At 47.6% G+C, this 17,358-nt stretch overlaps 2 protein-coding genes across 2 annotated transcripts; both read right to left on the minus strand.

Annotated features, from left to right (window-relative positions):
* Positions 1 to 4,271: 4,271 nt before the first annotated feature.
* On the minus strand, positions 4,272 to 7,358 carry NPPA (natriuretic peptide A). Its single transcript, XM_014941513.1, has 3 exons — positions 7,141 to 7,358; positions 5,256 to 5,541; positions 4,272 to 4,994 (listed from the first exon to the last, which is right to left on the minus strand). Exons 1-3 carry the CDS (start codon positions 7,258 to 7,260, stop codon positions 4,978 to 4,980), a joined length of 423 nt encoding a protein of 140 aa, XP_014796999.1. The 5' UTR covers positions 7,261 to 7,358; the 3' UTR covers positions 4,272 to 4,977.
* A 4,109-nt stretch (positions 7,359 to 11,467) lies between these two features.
* Positions 11,468 to 12,570, minus strand: LOC106887699 (natriuretic peptides B-like). The gene is made up of 4 exons (XM_014941373.1): positions 12,408 to 12,570; positions 12,171 to 12,307; positions 11,762 to 12,047; positions 11,468 to 11,618 (listed from the first exon to the last, which is right to left on the minus strand). Exons 2-4 carry the CDS (start codon positions 12,279 to 12,281, stop codon positions 11,593 to 11,595), a joined length of 423 nt encoding a protein of 140 aa, XP_014796859.1. The 5' UTR covers positions 12,282 to 12,307; positions 12,408 to 12,570; the 3' UTR covers positions 11,468 to 11,592.
* Positions 12,571 to 17,358: the final 4,788 nt, after the last annotated feature.

A 17,358-nucleotide genomic window follows, 5' to 3' on the forward strand; every position in this document is an offset into this window, starting at 1 on the left:
TTTAGTGACTCTTAAGCATCTCGGAGCAGGAGACCGAAACCCATATACGCCAGTTTGAATAGATGAACATAGAAAACAATATTGTGTTGAAGAATTCATGAAACTAGCAGAAACTACAGGACAACACTGAGAGTCTTGCAGAGTCCCCTTGCAGCTCCTTGATGTTTATACTAGAGAACATCTCTGTGGGATAGCCAACTTTGTACACCAATTTTATCTTTATTTTGCTTCTTCCCAATTCCCAGCATATCAGTTTTGGCCCTAACTGCCTTCTCACTATCTTCTGTTTTCTTAAAACTTCCCCATCTCCTAAGTCAGCTTCTTTTTCTATAGAGGATTCTGCTGGTTTTCCAAGAGAGTGTTCAGGAGATGGGAAGGTAGAGGGAAGGTCTTACAAATCTTCCTTCCTTCCTTTCTGATCCCAAACTGTGATTACAACAGTAAGCTTTTCTATTATTTTTTTTAATTCATTTTCTTTTTTTTTTTTTTTTGGTGGAAGTATGTCACTCAGCAGTAGACTCTGCTGCTGGGAAAACTAAATACAGGCCTGGCATACCCTGTTTACAAAGGGCGAGTTTTACTGTTGAGAGGGGCACTGATGTGCTCACGAGTCTTTGAACAGGAATTCCCAGTTGTACTAATTCCTTTTGTTTTGTTCAGATAGGATGATGGGAGGCTGGCCTCTGGCCTCTGGCCTCAAACTATTACACGCCATCAGTGAAAAGGACCAAAGGCAGTAGCTGTTTCTGGTTGCCAGCAGTGGCAACCAATTGGCAGGAGCCCATCCTGGGGTCTTAAGGTTTCTTTCTGCCTTTTTGTTTCACTCTGGTGTTTTCCATCTGCTCACTGTAAGACTGATCTTGAGACTGCTTCTCTTTATACTTGCAATGATGGCAGGAATAAGACTCAAACAGCAAAGCCCACTGCATTCTGTCACTTGCTCTGGTAAAGGATTGGGGATTGGAGCCAGCAGAAGATTCCCTCTTAAAGTTATTTGTCCATAGCAGCTGTCACTGGAGTGGCAGTGGTTCAGCTCCAGCAGGGAGCTGAACGTTGCAAAGAACATTCTTGATTTGTTTCAAGATGTTTCACACTTCAAAGGTGTGATAAAAGCACCAGAAAAGTCCCCCCTTCCTTTATCTCTCAGCAATGCCTCTGGACTCTTCCTTCTTTGGTGTGAAAATTGAGACAAGTGTTGGACAACTGGGTACCAACCATCTAAAGGGAGCTGTACCTCTGGGTAAGTGTGTGAGAGACTCAGGGCAGGGTTGTCAACAAGCTTTCTGCTAAATTCTGAGCTGTGTGACCATGCTGCTGGTAGCCTCTGTCTTTGGGAGTGGTGCCAGTGTGCTATCTCTGTAAAGAGCTGCTGCCAAGGATTACTGGGACACACTCATCAAGCAGGTGTCAATCAGCAAAGGCCTTTGGAGGCCAAGCTTCCGTGGAAGTAAATTGAGCAAGCTGGATAGGGCCAGATTGTTATGCAAATTGGCACAGCTCGACTCTTCCCGGCAGCAGCGGAAGATGTGTGCCCTGTACTTCTCACATGATTTCTTAGAGAAATGAAGCAGTGGTGACAGCTTCTCTTGGCATTCTTGCTTGCAGACTGGGATTTCAGTGAAACATTTCATCTAGTGGGAAACTGGAAAGGGACAGTGCAGTGTCTGAGGGGGAAAGAAACCCTCAAATCTAATTTGCAAAAAGACCCTGTGCCAACCAGACCACTTTTCCAATTGAGGCTTGTGCCTTACAGTGTGCATGAAGCCTGCTGGTGTAATTACTGTATTTCAAAGTTCAAAGGAAAGAAAGCTGCTGAATTCTGCGCTGTCAGTCAGGGTTGCTGCCAGAAGCTGTTAGGAAGTGAGCATGAAGCCTGGCATTGCAGGAGGTGGCAAATGTCATTAGAGCTGGCTGGAGGGTGTTAGCCTGGTCCTTCTCTGATCTCGCTGGGATATTTCTTCCTTTGCACCATGAGCGTGACAGCACTAGGGTACATCCCAGGTGCTGTGGTGTGGGGGGTGATTGAGGTTTATAATGCACTCTGATGCCTGACAGGGTGCAGGAGGGCAGGATTTCAGGACCCTGCTCTGTGCTTAGTGCTGAATAGTTGTTTGGAACCTAATCTGCGTTAGATTATTTTTACATCAGCTCTTGCTTTGCATGGATAGCTTTGTCCCAAGCATGGATAGCTTTGTCCCAAGGCATCCTGTGCTTAGAATGTTTCTGAATTGTTTACAATTACAAGCTACCCTGATTCCCTGTCTTGGGGCTGACTCACAGCATAGTTCCTAAAGCAAAACTCTGAGCTATTATTGACACGTCACCAACTTTACCTTCCCCTAGGGTAAGTTTCTCTAGAAGGCTTGACATGTATCTTGGATAGGTGTGAAGACTTAATAATGCTAATCTTCAGTTCATGCCCTCATGAGAGCCTGGTACTGCTTGTTTCTCCTCTAGTCCAGTCCCGTATTTTCCTCAAAAAAGTTCTAGGAGGGTTAGTTTTCAAAATTTACAGGCACATAAGACAGATCCACTAGAAACCTGAAGGGATCTACCTCATGTTTAGCTATGGGTCAGTGCAGAACTAGCTTCTGCTGGAAGAGAGCAGGGCCTAGTTAAAAGGAATAACTGTATCCTTTCATGGAGAGAAACTCTGCAAATCCACTACAGTGACAGCAGCAGCAGAAGAAATAAAAGGCTGTCAAGTTAGCACCTGATGTGTACATAGGATGATAGGACTGTCCTTTTTGTCTTTAAGCCATGAACACGACTCCAATTTGCTGCAAAATCAGGTAGAGAATGAACTTGTAATGCGTCCCATGCTGTGGTTACTGCTTGTGCCTCCCTTCTTCCCCAGCTGCAAAGCTCACCCTGCTGGCCTTCGGTGAAGAACATTAGTGGCACTTGCCATTGGAACTGCTGGGTCCCAGTGTACGTGGCTGTTCTGTGAAACGTGATAAATGAATTAATTTGCCAGCTTGCTCTGGGATCCTTCATTTCTGCACCTACAGGCTGAAATTCCTGGCCTTACTGAAAGCAAGTTCCTGGTGGAGCCTTTCATGTTCTCTATGTGCACCCTCTTGGCCAACAGTCTTTCTGTACCCTCTTTAGAAAGCAAGAAATACAGCTCTAGAGAGACGTTTAGCTTTCAGATGCCTTTGCTTGCTCCACAAGCAGTGGGCTGCTTTTGTCTGTGTGTCTGTTTGGGACTGGCTGCTCCCAAGAGTGTTCCCTGCTCGCTCTGATCCCGCTCTGGCAGCAGCAGTGGGAGCTTTGCTTGTCCTTGGGGCTGATGCTCTCTATCTGTGGGGCTGGTCAGTGCTAAGTTTCTCTCATTCAGCTTTCCCAAGTGCTCGTTTCTGTGCGCAGTCCTATTCTGACCCGACTCTGAAATTTCCCTGGGGGAGCTTTACAGCTCAGTGTGTTTATGGGAGTAGCAGTAAAAATCCAGCCACAGAGATGCTTTTTTCCTAGATTGCCTGCTCTCAATTAGGTTCTCCCAGCCCGCAGGGTCTATTAACATACTGTCTGCAAGCCCATACAGACTTGTTCCACCGGGAACTGGCTTGCTGTTAGTACTGGACCTGCCTGGCTTTGGCTCAGGCAGCGCCAACTCTTCTTGCCGTTTTTAGCACATTCCACTGAACTCATTAGTGGTTTGTGCCTTGCGGGGCTGACGGGGAGGGACAATTTACAGGGCCGTGATGTGTCTATGTAAGTTTTGCTTGACTGGGTAAAATTCAGCTTCAGCAAGGGCTGTTAGAGTACGAGGATTGTTTTTACTTTCCTTTAATAGCAGCACAAGGGAAGTCAGGCTGTTGCCGGTTGCCCGTGTGGAGGGATCTACCCGTGTGTTCCCAACTTGCTGCAGCAGGAGCAGGTGGCTGCGGGGCTGCTTTGGAAGCCTGTTTGAGAAGGAGAAGCCCTGTTGTCCCCACAAAGGGTGACTTCACACCACCTTGATTTGTGAAACCACCTCCGAGTAAATGCTGAGCCAAATTCAGATCATAGCTGTGAAAACCAGCTACGAAGGCTCAATTGAAGCTTTTAACAGACTTGTGGTGTCCCCATTAGCCATGTTTAGAACAACTTTGAGTGGCCATTCCCAGAAAGCAATAAATGTTATGTACTAGGTGCTTTGTAATTGGAGTGATCCCACCTGCCTTCACATGAGAAATACCATAATAGGATCCAAGCCCCTTTAGGACCCATCGAGAAACACTGGGGATCAGCACCTCAGCCACGTGCAGAGTGAGACAAGACACAGTTCATGATGTATCTTTCTGTTGATGCTCGTAACCTTTATTCGGTCAGTGCTAGAAAGCATATACAATGAATTCCCTTTCCTCCCTCTGGTTATCTTGAAACTTGTGCAGTGTTATGATTTTTCTTATTTCTCTTCATGTAAATTTTGCTTACATGAGGGATTTGTGGCAGTGCAGTGGCAGTTCCCATGACTGAATAATCTATACCAGCAAAAGGACTCTCTTGTTACCAAAACCCTGTCTATAGGAGGACTTGTGTTGGTTTTTCAATGTTGAGCAAGCTTTTTTTTTCCTATTAATCTGTTATAATTAATTCCTTCTTATTGCAGAGGGAAAAACTCTAATGAAAAACTCATTTTCCTTTTTACCAAGTTCATACTTTCGTGGTCTTGTGGAATTAAGATCCAGCCTTGTGGGTACCGGGGTACCAATGAAACATAGAATTTTGACTTTAGGAAAATACAAGATATTTTAATGCAACAGACAGGAGAGAGGTCCAGCATAGATGTCTAACGTGTTAGTTTTATTTAAAGATGGTCTCTTGGTGCTAGAGTAAGAAATGTTCTTTAAAAAAACATCGAATAAATAAATAAATAAATAAATAAAAATAGGAATAACTTTCTGTTGAAGAGGTTAGAAAGCATCCGGCTTTCGTCTTGGGAGGAACGGGTACTGTAAAGCATTCTTCAGAGTAGGGTATGGGGAGGTTGTCCTAATTCTTCCTGGAACCTGCAAGCCAAACAGGAAATAAGTGTTACTGGAAAATGTTTCTCTCTCTCTCTCACCATTGTCAGGAGTGCTTTTAGCCACCACATCAACAGACACGGGCTGTCTTTTGAAAAACCAGTAGTAGCTTAAATATTAGACTATAATGAATTCCTTTCTCAAACTGTGTCTTATTAGAGACTTAAATGAGAACCTGCTCCCCCCTTGTCGCATGATACAGATGCTGTCTGTTCTCTTCAGAAAAATGATTTAGTCAGGACTCACCGTTGCAACCCATTCCACTCAGGGAGCCAATTCTATCAATTCTCCTCCCGAAGCAGCCAGAATCTCTCATCATCCTGGGCATCTGCAGCCCCCTCAGTCTCTTGAGGAAGGGGTCCCTGTAGGACAGAGGGGTGCTGGGTGCTGGCCTGGGTTCAGCCTTCTGGTCATCACTGTCATCTAGGAGTTCTGGTGGGACCTCCTCCTGGGTTTTGGGCTCTTGCAGGTCAGGGTTGGACTCCAGGGCTTCAATCATTGCAAACTTATCCTCCAGTCTCTCCAGCAGAGCCTGAAAGAGAAGGATTAATGTCACTCATAGTTTTGTGGTCATTTGCTAGCTCTTCCCGTCATCTAATTCTGCATTCACCAGTGGTCCCATAGGCACCCCTAGGGAGATCCTCAGGTTAGGTCCAGGATTGCTGGTGGTACGTGAGCTCTGCCCTCTGCACTGAATCCCTGTTCACAATAATTCCCTCTCTGGCTGGCTCTAGCTGAGAGCTCACCGAAGCTGGTTGCTTCAGTGTATCTTACAGGCAACACTAAAAGAGCTTTTAGCAGAGGAAAAAAGGCATGGTCTGAATTGCACAGGGAGATAGTTGTGAACCCACCAGTGGTGCACTGTCTCAAAGTACCTCTGAATCTATAGTCACTCCCGTGTTCAAGTTGCCTGCAACACCGCTTGCCAGCAGTTGGCTTTCCCTCTTTTGGTTTGTTTTTTGCTTTGTTTGTTTTTTTTCCAAAATCATCTGCTTGCTTGTTACCCCAGGCTGTCTCACTCAATGTCACTTGCAGAAGCTCATGGTGTTTTCACTAGTCTGTGCCCCAGGAGTCACAGGATTGCTGCTCCTTAAAGTCATGCGCGTCTCCCTGAAAGTACCTGTCTGCTAAATTTATGTCTGCTGTGTGACTTCTTCCTGGGCACCATTCTCTATAATTTTTAAAGTTTTGTGTAACAGGGATCAGATAACCTCCTCAAGGACAGCTCAACCAATTAGAGGAATCTGATTATCCATCTCTAGAAGTAGAGCGGAGAGAAGTGAGCCTAATGGCTTGTGTGATAGCGAATGCATTTGGAAGCCACATTTCTTGGCCAGAGGCTGAAAGTGAGAAAAAGTCTAGAGCCATGGGGCAGTTTTAGCTTTGGCTGTCACTATTCTAATCGCTTTAGGGAATTTGTTCTCAGGTCAGATGCTGCAGTAACCGGATCACTGGTACCAGTCCGAGGAAATGTTTGAGCTTTCAGACTTTGTTGGGCAAGACAGAGCCTTAAGCTTGTATTGTGCCACGACAGGGGATGTTCTCTATCATTCATTAAATGCACATGTTGAAATTTCATAGCTCTAGAAGCTTTTCTGGAGGAGCACACTAAATGATCATACTATTCCTCTAGCAACTTTTCTAAAAGTTTGACTTTGGGTGCTCCGCGTGGTATCCTCATCTCCTGTCCACATGCAGCCAGTTCTCTTAAATCCACAAAGCTAGAGCCCCGTGGCTGCCCCGCTCCACTGTTCCTGCCATTTAGCGGGATCGACAGTAGCCCACATGAAAGTTTTCTATTTGTTCTTATAGAGCTACTGTGATGATTTGTTCCCTCTCTGGGACTTTGCTCCCAGGAAGTTTAAGAGAAAAAGGACTGAAAACCCAAAGCAGACATCCCACAACATCAGAATTTTCTTCCCCTTTGCTACCCGGGAGCTCAGGTGAACCCGGCACAGGAGGATATTGCTCTGTAGAGCTTCTTTGAACCCCTGTGAAGATCTAAGACCTTGTCCCCTGGCACGCGATCGTTGATGTGGCTACCCGATCATGTAAAAGAAAGGTAAAACCACCACCTCACACTCTGCTAAGCACCCCGAAAGTTTAACCTTGCAAAAAAAAGGGTCCTCACCTCCATGCTGGCCAGTTCTTTGGCGGGGCTGAGGTTGTAGATAGGGTTGGCTCTGCTGGTCTGGAGTTGGATGAGCAGCAGCAAGAGGAAGCCACAGGAAAATGAGCCTTTAGTGTCCATGGTGGCTGGTTTCGTTGGGAATAGAGGAGTTCAAGCTGTTTCTTCTTAGATGTCTCTTCCTTGTCTCTCTCTTCCTTGTCCTATCCTCTGTCTTCCAAAGCTTGTCTTTTATACTCTTTGGGTGTGATCTCTGCTTCCTAGGTTATCGGTGGATTTATCTGGGGCACATTCCAGTCCACTGCAGGCATGCAGCTCTGTCAAGGGAAGATTCCCTTTATTAGCTGTCATTAGGCAGCAGCTGCTGTTGCTGAGGAATGTATGTCACAAGTCAATGATTTCATGTCACTCCCCCTCCTCTTGATACCAGGCGCTGTGATTACACAGTCCAGTTGGAAATTCTTAGCAATTTTCTTTCAAGAGACCCCTATGGTCAGATTTACAGAGATGGGAAACAACCCTGAAACTGCTCTAAACTCTGCTCAGTTAGAAGCTTTCCATCGGGAAATTACCTTTTACAGGGAATGCATTAGGCTTTTCAGATGGGTATTTGGTGGAGAGTAAAGGCTGAAGATAAATCTACTTTTAGGACACCAGAAGTATCGTGCACAATTTCCTTCTATATATGGAATATGCACAGCCACCGCATACCACGGAGTGTGCCGAAACTCCCAGGTTTGGGACAGTTCTCTTTTCCCATTGCTCTTGAGGTGATATCACCATTGAGACTTTGTATTTGTACGTTGCCAACAACAGAGACACCCCGATCTGCACCTCAACACAGACGGTGACTTCTAGAGTGACTGTGGGGACACCGGGTGCCTCCAGCCCCCACGGCAACCGGCTTCGGCACCACTGAAAAACACTAGTCTTTCTTTACAGCTAAACCTTTAAATCTATGGGATTTCTTTAAACGTCGATGGTAAGGCTTGACCCCACAGTAATAAAATTTGAAGAAGAGATGGTCAGATTCAGGAATAATCTTCTTGTACCTTCACACAAGGAAGCAACTTGCTCGGCGAGAACTTTAGATAGATCACTTTCCGTGTTATTCAGAGAAGGTATCAGAATCTGGCCCTGAGGAAGAATGAATTTGTTTGTGTGTGTTTTGGGAGGGATTAAAATGAAACATTTTGTTTAATATATTAAAAAGTACTTATTTGTGTCTTTGAGAGGTGAAGTTTTCAAGATTAGCTCAAAAACTGCCTGTGCTTAAAAGAGAAATTATGAAAATGCAGCTTTGCTGCAAATTCCTCTTCCAGCATTGTCTTTGTGTGTATAGTGCTACTAAAAATGAATACTTCTTACAGAACTGCAGGAGAGTTCTAAATTGTGAAGCGTATTGCTTATCCTGCATTTTCCTAATGTTTCTTGTTGTTATTCTAAATTGAAACAAGAATGAATATGAGGGAGTTGAGTATGTCCGTCTAGTAATACTTTGTTGACTTTTAATACAAATATAGATCTTGAAATAATCTCCTGAGTACAGTTTCTGAATAATAATAGAACGATAAAATATTTCTCATGTCTTAAATGTCTTAACATGGTGTTTGTGTACAAACATGTGAACACACCGTTCACATGATCCGCTACCAAAATTACACTAGAAAGGACATTCTCAAGGTTGTGAAGTCAAGCTCAAATGCTTCTTTTTCCTAATATAGCCTCAAGTCAGCCCAACTCTGTGTGTGTTCTGATGAAGTCCTTTATTATAAAAGCACTCTGTATTTTTCCCCAATGCTTTCATTTTTCGGTACATAGAGGCAGTTCTCTTTTTTTATACTATCGTGTGCCCCAACGTGTTCTTATCTTGTGCTGTTCAAGTTGTGCTTAAGAAAGAAATAAGATCCCGATAGCCTCTTCTTTTTTTTTTTTTTTTTTATTAACACTCCATACTGCGGTGTCTGTATAATGCACTGATTAGTTACAAGTATTCTCTTACTGCTGCTCTTGGGTGCGTTTGTGTGTGTTTGCATCGGGGGGTAGCTTCAGTTCATAAACTGAGGAAGTGTGAGATGATAAACCAGAATTATTCATTAACATTGACGGTTCAATTTAAGATAACTGGGATCCGTTAGGATCTGTTACTGCTTTATTTTTTGTTTCTTTCCTTTCGCACTCCCCACCCGCTCAGTGTTCCCTGGTGCTGTCTCTGGGCAAACACACTCTGTCGCTCGATCTGCGTTTTGTCTGGGAGCTCAGCACATCCCTAAAACAACCCCCGCGGCACAAACCCAGCAGCAAGACACCAAAGAACACAGTATCAGTCCCAGGTGGGAAATATTTAGCTTTGAGTGACCTGTCCCTGTGAAACAATCTAATAGTCTGGGATCGTTTTCAATAACCTGGAGCCAGAGATACTCCTTTCTTTTACTGGTTTGCTCATTTTCCACCTTCTGCATTTCACAGCAGATAAATGAGATTCCTGACTTCAGCCTTGACAACACTTTTCTAAGACAGGGATATTTCTGTGCACTATTTCATGTTGTCTGTAGGGAATTATGTAGATGGGATAAAATGGATCATCACTGTCACTATTGTATTTTCAAAGCCAAATTCTGCCCTCTATTATCCACCTCCCAGTCTTGCCAAAGCAAATGGAGCATAAAATGTCAGAGCTCAGCTCATCGGGTTTGAAACTGAAAAGCTCAGTTATTTGTTTGCTTGCGGTGTCTCGATATCATCACCCTGTCAAGATTAATATGAACTTTAGGCTTTATAGCCCAGTGATGCTTAGTCAAGACCCAGGCATTGCCCCCGCTCAGCTGGTCATTTGCCCAGTAAAAAACCTGCTGGGAGTCATTGAACAGGGCAGCAGGTTCTTATAAAAAGCACATGGCGACTGGTTTCAGGGTTGGGAAATTGGCACGTTCCCCCAGCATCCCAGGATATGGGATGGGAGGTGTGGGGACACGAGGCTCCCTTAGAGAGCACCTCAGAGCAGAGAGGGAGAGCATCAAGGCAGCCCCCTGAGTGGCTCCCTGTGAGGAGGAGGATGGTACATGGACAGAGCTCAGCTGAGGGTGATGCTGCCCATTCCCCAGCAGGATGGTGAGGGGTCCTTGGTTTTCAGCCCTGTGAGGGTAAGGGCTGGTGTCCTGTGGGTTCCTTCTGCTGACAGTCAGATCAGGCCCAGCTGATGCCCCTACCTGCTGCAACTCCCTCCGGTGATGTCCATTCTCCATTGCCATAGTGCAGCTGAAGGGTGCTAGAGGGTGAGCTGCTCGTAAGGAGCCTTTGTAGTCCTGCTCTGAGGAAGAGGTTGGATTTGGATGCCTTTCATCTCCCAGTGACTAAGCCCTTTGACAGGAGTGTGCCGTACCCCACGCAGGCTCTCTTCCTCTGCCTCGCAATTTGGTTAGATTAAGAAGGAAATGAAGAGATGAGGCCATCGGTGCAGGAAAGAGAAGGGAAATGTAATAATGCCTGGTGCGGGGCACGCAGCAGCACAGAGATCACAGCACAGGCCATGCTGCAATTAAGACAGTTAAGTGGTGCCTCGCTTTTTCCGTGGGGGAGGAAACTTATTTTCACCCCAAAGGTGGCTTGTGCCTGTCGCCGGTCGGGGTGTGTTTGTTCTCTCTGCCGTGGGGCAGCCCCTTCCTCCGCCGGTCTCCGCGGGCTCCGCGCCGGCAGCGCTCGGTTCCTCCGCGGCCGCGGCTGGAGAGCGCTTTGCGCGGAACTCGGGCAGAAGAACCGGGGGGGGCTTCGCTGAGCGCCGTGAGCCCGAGGCAGAGCCGCCCGTCCGCTGAAGGTCTCTCGGCCTCCGCCCGCAGCCCAGCCGCTGCCAACGGTATTTTTAAAGCCACGGAGCCCTTCTGTCCTTAATGCCACCCTGCCCAGCTTGGCACCGGTACCAGCGGCTTAGCCCGTGTCGGACACACGCCACCTGGAATTAACCCCAAGGCCGGTGCCCTCCTCCCGGGAGGATTCACAGCGTCGGGAAAGGCGTCCCAGCTCGATGCCACGGTCCCGGGGCTGGCATCGGTGCCAGGCAGTGCCTCTGCAGCGCGGCGGGGAGGGTCACCGGACTGATCATTGTCATGGAAAGATGCACCCACCATCCTTCCTGCCGCTGCGACCCTCCGGCAGAGGCTTGTCTGGACCTGGTGGGATGCTCTGGCCGGGGTGGGGTCTGAGACCCCGGGGCAGAGGGAGAGGAGTGCTCTGGAGGGGATTTCTGTGTCCTCGGGCCATGTGCTACGCCGTGACAAAAAAAAAAAAAAAAAACCAAAACAAAACAACAAAACACCACTCACAAAAGGCAATGGAGGCTTTGTACAAAAGTTTATTGGTGCACACCCCACCCCCGCGGGGGCTCCGGGGGGACCCTGCCTGGCTGCTGCTGGACGCCGGCCTGGAGGCTCAGGAGGCGCTTGGGAGCCGGTCCCGGCTTCAGCTTCTCCCTCTTCTCCAGAAACCTGGGAGAGAAGGGCAGAGAGCTGCCGGGGAGCCGCTCCGGGGCTTTCAGCCGGGGACACAGCGGCCGCACCCCGCGGCTGCCTCGGCCGCTCCTCCGGCCTCCCCCGCCTCCCGGCGCCGCGGGCTCCCACCCGGCACCTACGGGCTTTGTGCTGGCTGCATCCCAGCCCCGTCTGCGCGCCGATCCTCTCCATCCTCATCCCAAAGCAGCCGGAGAAGCGCCTCCGTCTGTAGGAGGAGAGGAGGCTCCTCCACTGGTCCTGCCCCTCCGCCGGCGGGAGAGCGCTGGGCGCGGGGCCCGGGCCGTGCGGGCCGCGCTCCGCCCCCGGCAGGTCCCACTCGGGGCCGTCGTCCTCGGTCACCGGCTCGTCTGCCAGGCCCGGTTCCCCTTCCTCCTCCCGGAGCTGCCCCAGCGCCTCCAGCAGGTCCTGGAGAGGGAAGGAGAGGGGAGGACCGGCGGCCGCGGCCAGGGCACAGGGAGCCCCGCTCCTGCCCGGCGGGACGGGTGCGGTGGCCGCCCCGGGAGCCCCGGCCCTCCCCGGCCCCGGTACCTGCAGGGACCGCAGCTCCGCACCGTGCTCGCCGCCCGCCGGCTGCGGGGCTGCCCACGGCAGGACAAGCAGCAGCAGCGAGGCCCCGCAGCACAGACCCGGGAGCTGCATCCTATCCTATCCTGTCCTGTCCTGTCCTGTCCTGTCCTGTCCTGTCCTGTCCTGTCCTGTCCTGTCCTGTCCTGTCCTGTCCTGTCCTGTCCTGTCCTGTCCTGTCCTGTCCTGTCCTGTCCTGTCCTATCCCAACCCAGCTCGGCACCGTGTCGCTGCTTTGCCCATGGATGCCTCTCCTTATATCCCCACTCTCTGCCCGGAGGGAGCTCAGCTGCCTCCTGCCAGATCCCCGCAGGAGCCGGAGTGCCACACTCTGCCCACCAGCTTCGATAAGGGAACTGGTTACAACTGGCCCCACAGGTGACCCTTCAGGAGAGGGGGGTCCTCTGAGCGCAGCAAATCCTCCAGAGGAAGAGAGCTGCCCCAAGTCATCTCCTCCCCTCCTGGCAGCACTCATTTTCCCAGTGATTGCCTCCCCCTCCACTCTCCATCACTGTTAGGGAGGAGTTGAAGCAGTGAAAGGACCTTGCACTTTCTGCCTGTTTGCTCTGCCTCACACCTGCAGGCACGCAGGAGCTGTGAGCTGGCCCAAGCAGGGGGTTGATTTCCCCTCCAAGGGGATGAGGGATGGATCATTTCTCCTCCATGGGGGAGAGAAGTGGGGGGAACTGGAAATTCTCCTCTGTCTGCAGCAGCTCCCAACAGCTTTTTCTTCTCTGTATGTATTTTTTTGTGCTATGTGAATAGACCATGTCCTCAGATTTCAATTCAGGAGATTTTCCTTGCTTGCGAGTTCATGTGATGATGGTTCTTGCCTTCCTTTAGCATTGTTGGCAGACCCTTCTCTCTATAGCTAAGAGGCACTAAGTTTTGAGTGGCCTAAGACTGCCTTGAGCCTTGGCATAGCTGACCACTTCGCTATAAAGACTGCTTGCTCTCCAGCCATGCCTCAGCTGCGGCAGCGGATCACTCCTCCTCGCATATCCCATCTTTCCCATAAATGATGGTGTGTCCTGTCCCCCACAGCTTGGGCTGGAGTGTGAAATCCCTGTGGAACAAATCTTCTTTCCAGGAAGCCCAGACGCCTTGCTCAAAGAAAGAGATTTTGTAGGATATATGCTGCACAGATACAAGTGGCTGAATTACCGATTTAGTGAGTGTAACAGGCAGCCTGTTTGTATGAAACTTTCTCTTATTTTGCCTCAGAGCTCTGCAGCGGTTTCTTATTAACTTTCAGTAAAACTTTTACCTTCTCTCCTGTGTGAGTGGCAAATTTCAACTATAAATGAGTACAATTTCCACTGGTCCTGGGGTGCAAATCAAGATGACCCCGTTTGATCCTTACAGAACCCATGACATGCTGTGGGCAGAACACAGACAGGGCCCTTTCAGTCACTGCCTGGGCACGGTTAAAGTGATTACACCAAGTTTCTGCTTTTGCCCTCCTCGCTTGTTTAGCCAGTACACTCTTACATTTCTCTTATTTCACCTGATATGTGGTGATTTCTGCTTGGGGCTTTAATTCAGAGACTGTCCTAAAGCTCAGCAAAGGCAAAGAAAGCCTTTCCTCTGAGTTCAGATGGTTTTGAACCAAGCTGTTGTGGCTTTACTATTGCTGGGTGCCGTATGAACAAGCAACAGCATACATTACGTGTTTACATCTCCTTCCCCCATTTTCCTGTCTTCCTGTTCTACAAATCTCCCTCCAGCTGACATAATTTATCTTTGATTGGAAGCAAACTAGCAGCATCAGCTGGTGTGGGACAGCAATCTCTTTATCCAGCAGTCTTAACAGTTGGCAAGTGGTTTTGCTTAAAGCATCACAGCAAAGAAGAATCTGGCAGAGAAATGAAGTGTGTGTTTTGAAAGTAGGGTACATGAATGAAGGAAGCTGGCACCAGGTGGGAGTGTTATGTTGATAGAGAATAATAACAAGAGAGCCAAGGTGAGGATGTGCATCACGCTCCATTTTGTGTGTAGTAAAGACAGAGAGGAGTGGAAAGGGATAAAGCAGTGAGAGTGTATGGGATCTGTGGGATGACCAGGGGAAACAAATACAACTTAGCTCTCTGATAATAAACTAGGCAGACTTGAGACTTGGATGAGACCAAATCTTGATTGCTGCCTAACATCACTTATAAACAGGTACCCCAAAAGCAGATACCTTTGAGAAAGATATCCATATGTTTGTTTCTGTGCAGTAGTTTCATCACAGGCTTTTCTCCTCAGCAGCTTCTGCAATCCCAGCCTGTAAATCCATGTGCTGCTGCTTAGCGGAGATGGAAATGACACAGCTAGAGATGGGCTTCCTCCCTCTGGCTGGCATGCTAACTTCAAAGGTTAGCTTTGATTTTTTAAATGCTAATAGAACTCAGCAAATTACCTAAAGTACACACACACCTGGCTTCAGTCCTAGGGATCTAATTATGGAGCCTTTTATGTGAAATAAATTGTTCTGGCTTTCTGAAAAGTGGCTTTTTAAAATGTTCACACAAAATGCCAGGTGATGGGATGGCATGTTACCAGCTCAGTCTCTGGGGAGTTGGAGCTCTTATCTGTTTCTTATTCATCTTCTGTAGGATTCTGTTCACAAGTGCTCTCAGCTCGGTCTTCAACTTCCTCTGGCCTCTGTTATTTGATCTGCAAATAATTTCAGTGACCCACAGTCTGTGTTAGTGTAGCGAGTTTGGAAACAGGCTGAGGATGGTCAGGAAACAAACTCCAGTACCACTTGCCTTTGGTTGGATTTTCGGTGTAATCAGTGTTGAGATTTCAACATCAAGAAGCTTTTATGCCTGTGAGAATGTGCCTGCTCCGGGGGTTACCAAGAGCTGGGAGCAAGCTAATGGAGCCAGGGTTATTAGGAGGGAGGCTGTAACCTTCACGTTAGCACCAACTGTCACAAATTACCAGCTCTTGGTTGTTTGACACCACAACGTTCCTGGGCTGTGTGGATTAACCTTTCCCCCATATAGGTTGCACCTGGGCCAGGCCTGGTGTCAGCACAACCCAAGAGGGACTGTATTTAAGCAAGCTGGATGCTTCCTCTCAGGTTCCCCCAGGAAGCTTCCACTTTGTGTAAGTAAATTGTTGTGTATTGGGAGAAAAGAAGTGAAAAATCTCTTCCTGACCGCATGAAGGTGTGTTAGGTTAGAGTAATGAATCAGAAGTCTCTTTGCTCAGGTTTGTGCCAGGCAGAGGTCTTTGTGTGGTGGAAGCTACAGCAAGGGAGAGTGTTATCTGTGTGGTCCAACAAAACTCCAGATTTCCAGGAGAATTCAGCTGTGAGTTGCTGTGCAGTCTATGGGGCTTTCTCTAGAAAAGCTGTTCACACTGATCAGGCCACAGCGTTAGTTTTAAGACATGTGGCATGTCTACTGAGATGTGAATTATGCTGAAAACTGATTTACTCTTTCAGCCTCTGTTCCCCTCTTTAATTCTTCACCTGACTGGTGAAATGCTTCATTTTCTTGTTGCTTTGCTTAGGTAAGGTGACACAGGCTATAATAAATTCATTATGTGGACTATTGCATTGTGTGAGAGCTTTTACCCGGGGGTGCCTATGTAAGTGATGAGATCATTCTTTACCAGTGAGTGTCTGTTTAGGGCATTTTCACTGTTGCTGCTCCTTTGTTATCAAAATTAACTTAAACTAGCAAACAGCATAAGACCTAATAAAGATCGTTAACTAGAGAAGCCTTCAGGGTATGTTGTTGAATTTTCTGCTCAGGTTTTGTGTTGATAACCTCATAACTACTGATCTGAGGAAAGATTCTGGAGGATGCAATAGCCATAGACAAGTAGAATTAATGGTAATTTCTAAATGTGAAAGAGAGATTGAAAGGGTAAAAGATCGCAAGAAAATAGACAAGCTGTTGGCAGCTTGTGCAATGGGAGAATATCTCCATTAACAAATACTTCTGTGCTTTCTGGTCTCAGAGAGTCAGCTCTTAAGTGTTGAAACTTATGTTTAGGAGCTTGTTGTACTGATGTCCTTCCCAGGGCAAGTCTGTGGCTTCAAGGTGGAAACTATATATTGAAAATAGTGTGAGAAAAGAACAAAGCTTTCTCTTGTTTGGTTCTGAATAGCTCTGGGATGGGTCTGGGGGCACCTTCATTCTGCGTGGGATTCCATATGGCACCAAGTCAGAGAGTTCAGGTGATTGAGGCAGATCAGAGACTGGGTCTCTGGCTGCCCTGTGCAAAAAGGCTTTCTCAATGAGCGGAGCTGCCAGCCATTCAGAGCACGTGCAGCTGGAGGGGTGCTGATGGACTTGTTTTGCGGAGGTGTTTGTGCTCCATGTTGCAGTTTACGTCCAGGAATCCTGTTAGGAATAGGTTTATTACCAGAATATTGTCTTCCAGGAGCATCTGTCTTGTGGGCAAGAAAAAGGGAGCAGTACAACTGTGCAGCCCATCTGCCTGCTCCAAGCCAAAGGCTGGGAGGGAGCAGCTGTGCCTGCATTTGTGACCGTCAGCGCGGCCGTTTGTGTGAGCAGCTTTAGTGACTTCCCGGAGCTGCTCGCAGGGTTCAGCTCATCCACGGCGGGACAGCACAGTGATGGGCTTGGCAAACCAGCCTCCATACAGAACTCCTTTGGCTCAGGATGTTTGCCAAGTGGCTCTTCTCTGATCTGTTCATAGTTAAATGCAGTGAATACTTAGCTTGCTTAAAAAATAGAACTGGTTAGATACATATATTTTTTTAATACAAGCTTGACTTTTTTGTTGGAAAATTGCTTTGCACTGTCTGGATCTGTCTATAGAAGAATAGGTGCCCTTTAACTTTCTTCAAAGAAGGGTAGCTTTTTTTTCATTACGACAAGGTAGGATATACTGGTAAGAAATGATTGTTTTCCTTTGTCAGTGGCAGATCCAAATGCAGAGTAACAGCTTTCTACTGCTGTCAGCTAACACAGCTACCCTTTTGGCCCTTTTAGTTCAAATTGTGGTGGTCAAAGACTCGGGGCTTTGTGTCCTGGTTTCTGATGGCTTTTGTGAAGATGGCTATGTCAGTCTTGTTCCTGTTATACTTAGGTTTAGATATTGCTGTCCTAACTTCAGAAAGGTTCCTTGGGTAGAAAGAAGGGCTTCTTTGACTGTGTATCTTTTTTTCTTTTTTTTTTTTTTTTTC

This window comes from Calidris pugnax, unplaced genomic scaffold (genome assembly GCF_001431845.1).
Source record: "Calidris pugnax isolate Ruff unplaced genomic scaffold, ASM143184v1 scaffold82, whole genome shotgun sequence".
Classification (NCBI taxonomy): domain Eukaryota; kingdom Metazoa; phylum Chordata; class Aves; order Charadriiformes; family Scolopacidae; genus Calidris; species Calidris pugnax.

Excerpts from the sequence above, each read along its gene's own strand:
- NPPA (XM_014941513.1), bottom strand. The coding sequence starts at position 7,260 with ATGGACACTAAAGGCTCATTTTCCTGTGGCTTCCTCTTGCTGCTGCTC. Across the intron at positions 5,542-7,140 it reads AAGAACTGGCCAGCATGGAG|GCTCTGCTGGAGAGACTGGA; the intron begins GTGAGGACCCTT and ends CTTCTCTTTCAG.
- LOC106887699 (XM_014941373.1), bottom strand. The coding sequence starts at position 12,281 with ATGCAGCTCCCGGGTCTGTGCTGCGGGGCCTCGCTGCTGCTGCTTGTC. Across the intron at positions 12,048-12,170 it reads CGGAGCTGCGGTCCCTGCAG|GACCTGCTGGAGGCGCTGGG; the intron begins GTACCGGGGCCG and ends TTCCCTCTCCAG. Across the intron at positions 11,619-11,761 it reads ATGCAGCCAGCACAAAGCCC|GTTTCTGGAGAAGAGGGAGA; the intron begins GTAGGTGCCGGG and ends CTTCTCTCCCAG.